The sequence below is a fragment of the Ixodes scapularis genome, unplaced genomic scaffold (genome assembly GCF_016920785.2).
Source record: "Ixodes scapularis isolate PalLabHiFi unplaced genomic scaffold, ASM1692078v2 PGA_scaffold3__209_contigs__length_174095766, whole genome shotgun sequence".
Taxonomy (NCBI): Eukaryota; Metazoa; Arthropoda; class Arachnida; order Ixodida; family Ixodidae; genus Ixodes; species Ixodes scapularis.
In genome coordinates, this window is record NW_024609868.1 from 38,038,654 (window position 1) to 38,051,512 (window position 12,859).

A 12,859-nucleotide genomic window follows, 5' to 3' on the forward strand; every position below is an offset into this window, starting at 1 on the left:
TGCGCTCCACATGAACCTTTTCTCAGTAATTAATTGCAAAAAAAAACACAGACTTGGGAACTTCTTGCTATAAGCCTTTCCTTAAAAGTGTGAATGGTCAAAAGCCAATGCTACGAAAGGCTGAAATACTTCGGACATAGCATGTTAAGGTGGCAAGAAAAATTAAACAGGGATATCCATCTTCTTTCCATCAAACTTTTCGGAGCTTCATCTTTTTAATAATTACCTCCTCACATGTTTCACAGTAATCTGTGGCATGGATTTACCACACTCCTTTTGTGAAGTGTAGCAAGAGGTATACACCGTCATCAGAAAAATATACAATTTATTTATGACAGGGAGCCACGAGAGGGGAAGATGGCAAGACCCGATCCACCAAAAAGGAGAGGGCATAAGAGTGAGGTCTTGCAAGGCTTGGTCCGTGATTCAGGACGGTTTGAAACCTATGATGAATGAAGAGAACAAGGGAGTCCATCAGGTCAACAGCAACAATATCTGACCCAAACATGCAAGGCAATGAACAGCAGGGGCGAATTTGTCAGGCTGGTTGGAGTGGGGGTCGGTGGGAGGGGGGGCGGTTTGCAAGATGATATCACGGGCAAAATGTTGCCCAGGTGTGTTTTGTTGACCTAATATTTGTTATGTCACCAAAAACTAATAATTTCTTCCTAAGAAAAGCTGGAGTATGTTGATTTTTCATTAAGAAGTTAACCTCAAGGGGGGGGGGAATGTGACTCCCCCCCACAAAAAAAAATCTGCACATGATGCAGAGCACTTGAGTATACACCAAGAAACTGAGGGAGAGGAGGAGACGAGAGCATGTGGGGACGTCAGAATACAGAGCTCTGGTTGGAATGATTAGAGGGTAGACCTAGCTGCCTTTGTATCCACTGCACTCATCAAAGGCGTTTGAATGTGAAAGCCATACCCTGGACACCAGCGTTCCGCGTTCTAACGTGTTCGAATGAGAGAACAAAACGCTGGATGCCGGCCTTCCATCTTCAAATGTGTTCGACGACTGCAGCAGAGACAGAAGCTATCTTTGTCTCCACTGCACTCGTCGAACGCATTCAAATGCAAAAACCAAAAGCCAGACACCGTCGTTCCGCATGTGCAGAACAGACAAAGGCAGCTAGCTTTAGGTCTACCCACTAATCGTTCCAATCAGAGCTCTGCGTTCTGACGTCCCCGCACTCTTGTCTCCTCCTCTCCCTCAGTTTTTCGGCACAGACTTCTGGGAGTTTAACAATGGCTAGCGAAAAATCCAACAGACAGCACCACATCCACAAAAAAATAGCTTTCTTTGGCATTTCCCAAAGATGTTCTAAATTGCATAGCATTCATAGGATCTCTTCGCACCCTACCCGTCGCCCGGAGTCCACTTCAGGACTCCGGGCAACGTCCACTCGGAGGAGGGACCGTCCCGTGTGATCTGGCTGGTCCCTTGAAAACGGGAAACGTGTAGGGAAGTGTGAGAGTGGGCCAGAAGGGTGGCATACTCTCCCCGACATGATACAGAACGAGCAGGCTCGAAGCCAGGCGACTCCGGCCGGAATGTCTGCAGCTTACACCTTCTCAGGGGAGGGAAACCAGTGGCTCCCGCAAGTCACTCAGTTTTTCTCTAATGATCTTGTCAAGACTTCTTCAATACCCGTATCAAATAAAAGCGGTCATGACCGAAAACGTTACCCGAGAGATGTCCTTTGTAATGGAAGCACCCGACGAAATCGGTGACGAAATGGCGTGTTTTGATGTACGGACCCGAGAGAACGGGTCAAGCGGAGGGCTGAACATGGACGCTGAAGTTCAGGCTCACGAGGTTCAAGAACTGGACGAGTTGATTCGGTCCTACGGTGATGTCTTCGACGATAGGCCAGGTAGAACCACGAGATCCCAAAGAGCGCCGACCCGATTGCGTCGAAAGCGTACAGGGTTCTGTACAGTATCAAGGTGGGGGTACAGGAACAACTGATGGAAATGCTGGAAATGGTGCATCATACGGACATCGACAAGTCCGTGGGCATCCCCGATAGTATGCGTGAAGAAAGACAACAGCATGAGGATCTGTGTCGACTTCAGGAAGCTGAACGCGACAACACAGGATGATGCCTACCCCATGCCTTCACTCCCTGAGATGATTGAGACTGTGGGGAGAGCCAAAATAATCGGCACCCTTGACATGTCCCAAGGCTACTGGCAAATCGGTTTATCAGAGGAAGCTTTTTTTAAGACAGCATTCCGTACGGACACCGGCTTGTACGAATTTACGGTGATGCCGTTCGGACTGAAAGGAGCACTGGCGACATTCCAAAGGTTGGTGGACGACCGGACCTCCTGAAAGAGCACCGAGACTTCGCTCAGGCATACTTAGATGACATAGCGGTGTTCAGCAACACGTGGCAGGTGTTCAGCAACACCTGCTTCATTTGTGCACCATCCTAAAGAAGTTGCGTCAGGAAGGCCTGGCTCTAAAAAATAAACAAGTGCCAGTTTGGGAGGTGGGAAGTGCACTACCTGGGGCACGTGATTAGGGATGGGCAAGCACAACCTGACCCTGAAAAGATTGAGACCATCCAGGCGATCGAGAGGCCCCACACGAAGACAGAAGTCCGTTCCTTCTTGGACCTAGTTAACTTCTACCGGAATTTCATTGAAAACTTCGTGGAGCTGGCCGCACCGCTGACCGACCTCCCACATAAGGCTGAACCTAAGCAAGTAGTGTGGACGCTGTCATGCGAGAGCGCATTCAGCGCACTGAAGGAGAGAATATGCAGCAGTCCAGTGCTGCGGAGCCCAGACCCGAGTCGACCCTATATACTCCAAGTAGACGCTAGCAACAGGGTGATCGGGGCCATTCTAGCTCAAACTAGCGAGGGCGTCAAGCACCCCGTTGCGTACGCCAGCCGTAAGCTACTTCTTTGTGAGAAGAAGTATGCAACAATTGAGAAGTGTCTGGCAATTGTGTGGGCCATGAAACATTTTCATGTGTATGTTGATGGACAAAATGTCACAGTCCAGTCGGACCACAACGCGCTCCGATGGCTAAACAACAGCAGGCAGAACAATGACCGTCTACAAAGTTGGAGCCTGTTGCTGCAGGCCTACCAGATTAAGATAGACTACAAACAGGGTTGCTTGCATTCGAATGCGGACGCCTTGTCGCGCATCTATGGGCACTATGATCAGAATGTAGTGCCCTGCCAAGGCTTGCGATCTGCTTCTCCACTGAACATGTAGTCGCAAAGATTTTTCTTTTATTTTTACAAACCTAAACATTGAGAATGTGAAAAAAAAAAAAAAAAAAAAAAGTTTATTGTATTCAGAGCATTTCACTTGTGCGTGTCTGCTTCGGATGCTTAGTTTTATAAAGCAGTATTACAGGAGGAGTTGCACTGTGCAATGAAAACAATGGGCGTTTCGTGAGCAGAGGCTCGCAAATCTTGTTTTTTTATGTTATCATTTCGGTTAAAGGGGCGTGTTGCGTAATTTTGTATCTTTTTGCCTTCATCGGGGGTTCGAGCATCTTTACTACACCTTGCGTGCCCCCTCCTGGGGTCGATGGGCCCCAAGTGGAGGCGCCAACGTGAACATTATAACCTTACACCTGTTTATATAGAACTCCGCATATAACTTCTTTGCCTACAAAGGTACTTTGTATTATTTTAGCTGCCCTTGACGCACATTGTGCCGCATTATGCCGTTGATGGCATGTCCCATTCCGTGTTGTCGACCTTTCGAGGTTGTACGGGGAATCGGCTATTGTAAACATGAGAGGTATATTAAGGACTTGTAAATGCGTTTGTAGGGGTCTATGATTGGAATGTTTACAGAGTCGGCGGCGGAGGGCCGTTTTGTTTTGGATAGCGCCAACTGAACTCATTTATTATTTTGCTTGTCGGGATATGTGTAGCCCTACCACAGGGACGAGAATGCATGTTAGAGGGAGAGAGTGAAAGAGAGAGACGAGGGTAGCTATGTTGGGAGCGGGAGAGTTGAGAAAAGGGAGTTGACTGAGAGACTGAGAGGAGACACATCGAGAGCGATGCAGCAGGAGTTGAGATAAAAGGCCCATCAAGAGTGATGCGGAAAAAAATCAAGTGGATAAAGTGCAGGGGTGTCACTTAGAGAGTTAGACGGCAGAGGCCATTGAGTTTTGAGAACTAGCGAACTCTAACTATGCTGTAATTTTTGTGTATAACACCTGTATATTAAGCCAAGTTATTCAACCCTAAGTCTATGATCCCGACATCACTAAAACCCTTGACTGGCAATCGGCGACAACGCCGTCAGCACAGACCCGAAGACGAGCGACTTCATGTCACGAGACGAGACGAGATGAATATAAACTTTACAGACCAGATAAAAGTGAGTGACGCATTGGCTAACATTGCGTCTTGGTGTCATGAAAATAACATGAAGATATTAATATTAGCAAAACTCAGTACATGCATATTACAACAAAAAGAACTATCTTAAATTTTAGCTATGAGGTTGCTGGCATAGGATTGACTGAAGTAGACAGTTACAAATATTTGGGAGTGATTTTGTCTTGTGACCTTGGGTGGAAAAGGCATGTACAGTATGTTAAGAAGCGGGCAACTAACAAATTGTGGTACGTGAGGGGAACGCTGGGTAAATCTCCCCCTTCCGTTGAAATTCTTGCTTATAAGACAATTATTAGACCTGTGTTAGAATATGTGTCTGGAGTGTGGAGCCCATGGCAGAGCTCTCTGGTCAGTGAACTCGAAGATATTCAATTGCTAGCAGTGCATATAGTTTTTTCAGATTTCAGACAAACTATGTCTGTGACCGAACGTAAAAGGAGAGCCAATATAAGCCCGCTGTCAAACAGAAGAGAGAGCCAACGTTTGAAGCTGTTCTTTCAGATTTTCAATAGTAGTATAAAAATTGATAGCGTGATTTACCTAAAAACAAAAAGTTTTTACTCGGACCGCTTGCATCACTCACAGACCATAGCCCCTATTAAAGCTTGAATAAATAGCTATAAACAATCTTTTTTTTGTGCATACAATTGATTTTTGGAACAGCCTTCCCGGTGATGTTATCGATATTGATTCACTTTCTTCTTTCGGAAGAGCCGTAGATATTATTTTTCAGTGCTAAGATTGCATTTATTGCTGTTATGACATTATTTTTACTGTCTTTATTTTATTAGTTATTACTGCTGTTACATTTACTGCTACTGTTATTACTAGCCTTACATTTGGTTACTGTATTACTGTTGATATTGATTGATTTTCTTCTTTCGATTAAGTCGTAGATATTTTTCAGTGCTAAGATTGCTTTTTGTTTAGAACTGTTGTGTTTATAATTTGCAGGTATGACACTGTATCACCCCACTCCTGCCTTGGCCCAATATTGGGCCGGCAGTATTGATAAATAAATAAATAAAATAAAAAAGTGTGTGGCAACAAACTGAAAGAAAACTTGAAAATGAAGCACAGGTTGTCGATTGCTTGCTTCACAGAATAAATAGCCCAGCTCGCGTCCGATTTTGCTGCCCGTGGGACGCAGTTTCTTAGCAGAAAATCCCCTTTTTTTCGGTTCTCGTTCCTTATGGCGGAAAAACCCCAGTCGTCTGCTCTTGTTCCTCTCCCGAGTGATGCATGACGGGAGTGCATTCTGGTGCACACTTGATTCTCAAGGTGCAGCGAGTGCATAGACGTGTGGAGTGGCGACGCCGAAATGAACGCGTGGAGTGTCGGCCGAAACAAACATGCTCCATGTTGCAAGTGGGTACGCATGGGCACGAGTGCCCATGCATACATGTAGTCATACACTGTGCACGAGCATGTGGCTTCGACTTTTATCTTGTTTGCGTGCAGAAGTGGCTTCAACGGCATTGCAGAAATTACACTAGCCTTGACAATGAAGTACAAAAAGGTTTACGTTAAGTCTAGACACTGTTGCAAGATCACCGAGCCAGGAAACCTAAACCGAGCCACCACTAAATGTGTTCCGTTTCAAAATGGTGTAATTGGCAAGACTGAACCGCCACCAAATGTGCTCTGCGGTAGAGCACAAAAGTACATCACCAGACATGAGTGTCCAAAATGTACTTACAATGGCTAGCGGCGCCTCATAAAAGTCATGCAATGACCCTCTGCTTGGCCACTTAAGCCACACGCAGTGCCGTGCAGGGTACAGGACGGCATCCATGGTGCAGTGATCCAGGGTCCCGCCCGTAGTGTTCCGCTGCTGCCTTGGACAAGGTGAAAGCCAGCTCACTGATGTCATGGTCCCCGGTACCTGTGGTGTGTAACCATTGTGTTTAAAGGTTATACAGCCACCGACCGATATTGCAGACCCGATGGGGATCGTGCAGAATTCCGAATAATTGAGCAGTATGAAAAAATGATTTTAGCCTAAAAATCACTTTATTATTACGACTTAAAACGCAAAGTTGCTGCAGCAAGTGATCGATGGTTTGCTGTACGGCATGGTACTGTATGGTACTTCGCATTTCAGCGAGTCATTTTGTCACTGTATACAGACGAAAGCATTCAGACAAGTTACGCGCTCACGGCTGCACAATGCTCGCCAACTGTAGGGCCAGTCGGTAGACTTTCCCCTCGGTGAAGGGCAAAGTCCGGTTTGTAAACGCTGTGCCGCTGGAATAAATGCGCAGATTGATCGCTACTTCCTTGGCGATACAATCGCTGCCTTCTCACGTCGACACACGGGAAATACCGCAAACAAAAGCAGACGCCGTCATGACTTTGCAAAGTAAAACCGGAGAGGCCAAGAGCAGAAGAATTGCTTAGAGTGCTGACGTGCTACGAGGCATCAGCAACCAAAACCTGCCATTTAAAAAAAATATATACTAGTTTCTTAGCAGGACGTGACGTCACGACAACTGACAGCAGTGATTGGCAGGCGGTGTGCATTCTTGCCACTGAATTCATAACCTGTCACCGAATGTAGTTTTTAAACATGGCAGATATAATCTGGCCTGTTTTCGTCCACAATGCTGCCGCCTAGTCTGTCGCATAAATTATTTTTGTTGCTAAGGGGCCATTGGGGCTTTACGTAAACATAGGCTGGACGTGCGTGTGGGAAAAATAACACGAATGACGGCCCCCAACATTGGCTGTTCAAACAAACTGCCAGAAAACAAAAAGGCCAATATGTCAACATTTTTGTCCTTTCCCCATTTTTGGTGGCTGTCGTGTCAGATTGAAGTATAAGTAACTAGTAAAATAAAAATAAATAAAAAAGTACATAACAAAAGGTGTAAATAAACTCTGTAGATATAATACCAGTCCCAATGGTTTAACAAAGAGGCTGGCTTTCTCAGAATGCCCCCCTCTCACTCGAGTCCGTATTGAATCTTAATATGAAGTTGCCCCGAAAAAGCTGCAGAAAATGCACATAGTGACAGAGCCCATAAAGACCACACCTGCCTTTCACATGGCCTTTCGAACTAGATGCAGTACAGGACGCAGAACGGTACCCATGGGCTAGCTGCAGCTGTAGCCCAGTGCTTGTAGTATCTCGCAGCTGATGGAAGGGAGGGAGGCCAGCTCCTTCATGCCGTGGTACCGGGAAAAACAATACAGATGAGCCACAGACGTCAAGCGCCTTGAGTATTTCTGTGCATCCACGAAGCCAATCTGGGACAGCAACGACAGAAAACTTCAGTAACACAGTGAACAGAAGAGTAGGCATGCAGGCGAGCTGTGAATTCTGAACACAGCTAAAACCCAAGGCACAAGAAAGCAGAAAGGAAGAGGCCTTTCCACTTCCTTGCATGTCGGGTTTGAGTCTCGCACGGGGTAGCAAAAAAGCAACAATACTGGCTCCCTAGTCTTTTTCTGCGTCAAGAAGCCTTGGAACAAAGAAATCCTACTGGTTATTCATCTTGTTTTCTCTTCTCGGGCGGATTATAGTGCACGGTGCGGAAGCAAACTGCCTCGAAAGGGCTCAACTCACACTTCCAAGAAAATGATTGGCGAGCAACCTCTCCATTGTGTGCTATGTGCACTGTACGTTTTAAGCAGGTCTGTTTTCTGCTAACACAACAGCGGTAGGAATGTTACTTGTGTCGAGCTGGAGAAGCCATAGTGGGGGCTACCCCAGCTACGCCCACGCTGGCTCTAATGGCGGTTATGTGCAACGCAGACAGCTTTCCCCATTTCAACCGAGTGCCTAGGCAGACACAGAAGCAGCCACATAAGACGATCGAGGGAAGACGCAGAGTTGTACAGGCGAAAAGGGAACGACATAGTGTAGCGAGCTTTTTAGTCCAGGCTATTCCTCCGAGAAATGCAGTCGGTGGAAATGTATGTCAGTTGTTCTTGCCATTAATTTAGGTAACGAATGCAAACATTATACTATTTTGCATCTTTTTCTACTGCAATGCTGGTCACCCGCAACGAAAAAACGCCACAAACTGAAAGAAAGTCTGGTTGCAATGTTAACACGGACACCAAGTCCACCAGGAAAAGCCATCTGTGCCATCCACCTGTTCATAAGCGAGCTGGAGTTTATCAAAGCACAACCGAGACTCTCTCGGGAGTATTTGGTTCCTTGTCACTAGTTATTGAATGAAAACACAGTGCAGTGTTGATTACTGTCAGCGCAGCCTTGCCACTAGCACTGCTGTCACTCGGGTGGCACATATTTCGCTGGCACGACATGGCCTGCGAGCCACATATATCCCTAAAAGGAAGCTGCATAGAATGCACTTACCGTGGCTAGCGTCGCCGCCCAGAGAGCTTGCACAAAACCTCCGCATGACACGCAGTGCAGTTCAGAACAGAGCAGCACTGGCTAGCCAGTTGCTGCGAAGGCTTGCAGTGCCTTGCTGCTGCAAGTCACCTCCTTCATGCCTTGTGGTACCCATCAGTTTCAAAACAAACGCTGATGAACCACGACCAGCCATCACCTGTAGCACAAGGGGGAAAAACATATGAATGTGCAGTCTCCTATCTGTTTGCTTTTGTCTAACGTCTCTGAGTTTTCTTTGAGAAGAAAACAGCAATGACACTTCTTTCACAGTAATGTGCAAAAGAAACAAAAACGGCTCGGTTATTATACTGCCTCGTAAGTTGTGTGCAGCAAAGGCACGGGTGCGAGGGCACAGCTCTGCAGAATGTCCTTTTGCGCGGGTACTCGTGCAAAAAAGGCGCTTTTTACTGTCATGTGCTCGGGCCTGCGCCTCTGCTGCACACAACTTATGATACAGAGTGTATGGGACCGTTCGGCTGGGCCAGGGGGCGCGCTGAAGCGATACCAGTGGCGCCGCGCCGTGGCCCGAATTCGCCCTACTTAGCCGTACGCTCGTCCCATCGCGCTGGCAGTTGCAATGGCGGGCACCGCGTTGAAGCTTTCTGTCCGTTAAAAAACTGATCATTTTTTAGGGAGGCGAACCTTCGCAAAGAAAATTGCCTGTGTGTCAGGTCTCCGGGTAGGAGCAAATAATCCAGGCATAGGAATATTTGTCGTTTGCGAAGTGTGTCTCGCAAGTGCAAGAAAGCGTCGACTGTAACATCCGCCTCGAGATAAATACTCTTTTTCTTTATTGTTTCGCTAGCTCTTCAAAGTCGGAACTATTCGGTCAAAGATGAGAATGTAATATTGTTTAAAATGTATTTTCGCGCACAGCTGCGCTGTCGCATACACACCTTGAACTCAGGTCACTTCTCGGAGTTACCGGCTGATGGAAGCATGCCGCGCCTGTTCTAGTTCATCCGAATGAAGTTAATGACGAGGCACGTACAGCCTGATCGCAACACTGGGTCAAGTTCTAATAAAAAACCGAAGCGGTACGTCAATAAGGCCTCGGCTTTTATTTTAAGTGGGTCCAACAAAATATATATATATATATATTACTATACGCCGCAACACCTTGCTGTGTTTGCGCGTATCTGTCGCTACCGTCAAAGCGGTAGAATTGCAATTCATGCACGCGCGTCAGTAACCCACTTTTAATTTTAATAGTGAAGAAAGGGATCTCCAATCGACTTGCATTTGCGTTGTAAAGCGTCCCCTTTTTTAAACTTATGTTATGTGACCTCAAAATGATAATTTTGAACAGTGTTCCGGTGCACAACAAATAAAAAAATTTGCGTCACTATTTGCTTTGTTAGCTGTTTAGGTACAATTAAACTTGATATATCTTGAGTCTGAGTGCCAGGAGAGCATCGTCAATATTCCTTCACTCTCTCTCTCTCTCTGCAAGAAAAAATTACCTAATTTTAAATTTCAGCCCTGAATGTTTAGTTATTGGCCTCTGTGACGTGCACTGTCCTCGTCCTTTTTATGCAGCTTTTAATTTACACATCTAACATTGCCAACACACTCTTATTGGTTGACCGAGGAATGTCCGGGTTTGGTGTTTTAGAGTTTCTTTGAAAGTTATTATGCCTGTTATAGGTGAACTACATCTTTTTAATAATATAAAAAAAGAACTGGAGTACGGCCGACAGTGTAAATCTCTTTTAGACTATGCGCTCAAGTCAGTGCTCAATACGGGCTATGCTTATCTGCCTCATTGGCCCTCATGTCTTTCGCTGCTTACTCGCCTTCTCTTGTATGCATCGGGGAACAAAATTGATAGAAATTACTGTGAGAGTGCAGGCGAGCCGGCGTGTATATTAACAATTTGGATGAATTGCCCGAGACTGCGGCGAAAAATCTAAAAATATTAACCGTGTATGAGAGATGCCTCTTTCTGTCCATAGTTGATGTTTCTAGTTTTCTCGACCCAGTCTCCACTAATGTATCAAAATGAAAAATTGGCTAGTTAGCAAAGTGAGCTGGGTTCTCAAATTTAAACTTGTTTAATGAATAGTAACTGCATAATCGGGTTTATTTTGTAACACCCACGGGGAACCATCCTAGTTGTTATATTAGGAACATCTGACATCGCCAACACGCTCAAATTCGTCGACCCAGGGAGATTCTCGTGTCTAATTTTGTGACGCCCTTAGGAAGTAATTATGCCTTTTGTGGGCTAACTACATCATTTTAATATTATATAGAAAAAATAAAATACAACCATCAATTTCTTTTCAATTATGCGTTCAAGCCAGTACGGAATAGGGGCTACGATTATCTGCTATAATTTTTCCCCAAGTCTGTTACCGCTGACCCGCTTTCTCTTGTTAACATCGGGGAACAAAGTTGGCGGGTAAGCAAAGTGAGCTTGGTTCTCAAATTTAAAGTATTTTATAAAAAAAATGGTAACTGCGTATTCGGGTTTCGTTTGTAGACAGCCATGGGGAACCATCGTAGCTATTACATTAAGCACTTATCGTAGAACGTCAGTGTCGGATTGCGGGCCCCACGGGCGCCAGCTCATACCGCCCCCAAGCAACGCAAAACCCCTGCATGCTCTCGCGTGTGACCTACGAAAATTCCTTATTAATGTGACAAGCAAGCGTAGCTGCATTACTGAATCACGCGACCAGATAGAGAAACAATAATTAAACCTGTCCTCCGCACAGCTGGCGATTCATGCTTCTGGCGATCTTTCTTGAATCACCTCCCAGGAACTAAACAAAACTTTTCGGGAGGTGGATACCTTTCTGTTTAATACGATGCTGTGACATTTGGGTGCCTTTTGCATTCGGTACGTTACTTTAGGAAGCGCGAGGCCAGCACGACAAGCGCACCAGCCTCCCGCGTCGTCTGCTCCTCGTACTTCTAACAAGTATCGGCGCGCCTCGCCAGGGGGAGGAGTGGCGCTGCGTATGCGCAGCGAAACTTCAGCCGCACAGCCCTATAGCACGCCTCCGTGAGCACTCGCGTACGGCGAGAAATCCATGATATCCAGGGTACGATAACAGGAAACCTCGCAAGGGTGCACGAGGCTGCAAGTGCGCCAGAATGTGCAACTGGAGGTGGTGACAGAATGACATAGTTTGAGAACATGAGTTTACTTGGGTCAAAATATAGAAGCGAAAAACGTAACTTCCTTGCCGGCTGATGTTTGGAGCCATCGGAGCACGATCAACTATTTGTTGTGATCGGGGTATTACGATCGGACGCGGGTTGGTAAAGATTTGAAAAACCCGGAAGAATAAAACCTGTTGGGGGCGAAGACAGACAGCGCAGTTCCTTGTTGACATGGGATGTAATATCAAACACATTATTCCGCCGGATCAAACGTTTTTGTTTAATCAGGCTTAGCTCGGAAGTCTGCCGGCAGGTCTGGGATGCGGTTTTTAGAGCTCTTTTGGCGGGCTTTCAGGTTTCTGCGATGCGTGTTTTCATCGTGAGCACAGGCTCAAACAATAGGCAGCGGCGCCAAATGTATTTGAAACGAAGAAGCAGCTCGGACACGTGGAACGAACACATCGAAATCACATCACAGGAAAACGCAAATCACTCACCTTTTGTTCGACGATGGTTCGCAAGACACGATTCAAATCGACGACACTCGATTCGGTCACGATATTCAGGTAAAGGACGCAACAACGTAGGCCTTGCCGTTCCCAATAACTACATAAATACGACGACACGACACGATATCAAACAAAGGAGTCGGAAAAACGCAATCTGAAGCGCAGAAACGCGGTCCCGCGGTTGCAAAAAGCAAGAAAATAAACAAAATAAAAAAAAAATAATACGTCAACAAAGTAAAAATAAGAAAAAGTTTCCTCGCTAAAAACCGTGACGTCAGAGAAAACAAAACAAACAAAAACAAGCAAAACAAAATTTCTTTGTCACGTGACGTTATATTTGTGACGTCACTTCCGGTGACGTCGGGTCACGTGACCTGCCATTATTCCTCCTCCGAATCGCTCGTAGCCTGTCGCGCATGCGCACACGAGTCGAACCTCAATACAAGGTTCGTCGAACTTTCCACTAAAAGTTCGAAAAAGTCGAACCT

General features: G+C 46.0%; 1 protein-coding gene across 5 annotated transcripts; it reads right to left on the reverse strand.

Annotated features, from left to right (window-relative positions):
• Positions 1-308: 308 nt before the first annotated feature.
• On the reverse strand, positions 309-12,647 carry LOC120846588. 5 transcript variants are annotated; one of them, XM_042292382.1, is made up of 6 exons: positions 12,360-12,647; positions 8,713-8,908; positions 7,421-7,634; positions 6,563-6,632; positions 6,085-6,270; positions 309-443 (listed from the first exon to the last, which is right to left on the reverse strand). In XM_042292382.1, exons 2-6 carry the CDS (start codon positions 8,756-8,758, stop codon positions 330-332), a joined length of 630 nt encoding a protein of 209 aa, XP_042148316.1. In that variant the 5' UTR covers positions 8,759-8,908; positions 12,360-12,647; the 3' UTR covers positions 309-329. The 5 variants fall into 5 exon arrangements, 4 of the variants coding, with proteins under 4 accessions (XP_042148316.1, XP_042148318.1, XP_042148317.1 ...); XM_042292384.1 differs by lacking the exon at positions 12,360-12,647 and adding an exon at positions 11,907-12,312 and having other exon boundaries at positions 7,421-7,547; XM_042292383.1 differs by lacking the exon at positions 12,360-12,647 and adding an exon at positions 12,054-12,307.
• Between the last annotated feature and the right edge of the window lie 212 nt (positions 12,648-12,859).

Bases quoted from the DNA above. Each gene is read 5' to 3' on its own strand.
- LOC120846588 (XM_042292382.1), bottom strand. From the start codon at position 8,758: ATGCGGAGGTTTTGTGCAAGCTCTCTGGGCGGCGACGCTAGCCACG. The intron at 7,635-8,712 runs GTAAGTGCATTC...TTGCTGTCCCAG, and splicing joins GGGCGGCGACGCTAGCCACG to ATTGGCTTCGTGGATGCACA. The intron at 6,271-6,562 runs GCGAGCATTGTG...TACACACCACAG, and splicing joins ACCGACTGGCCCTACAGTTG to GTACCGGGGACCATGACATC.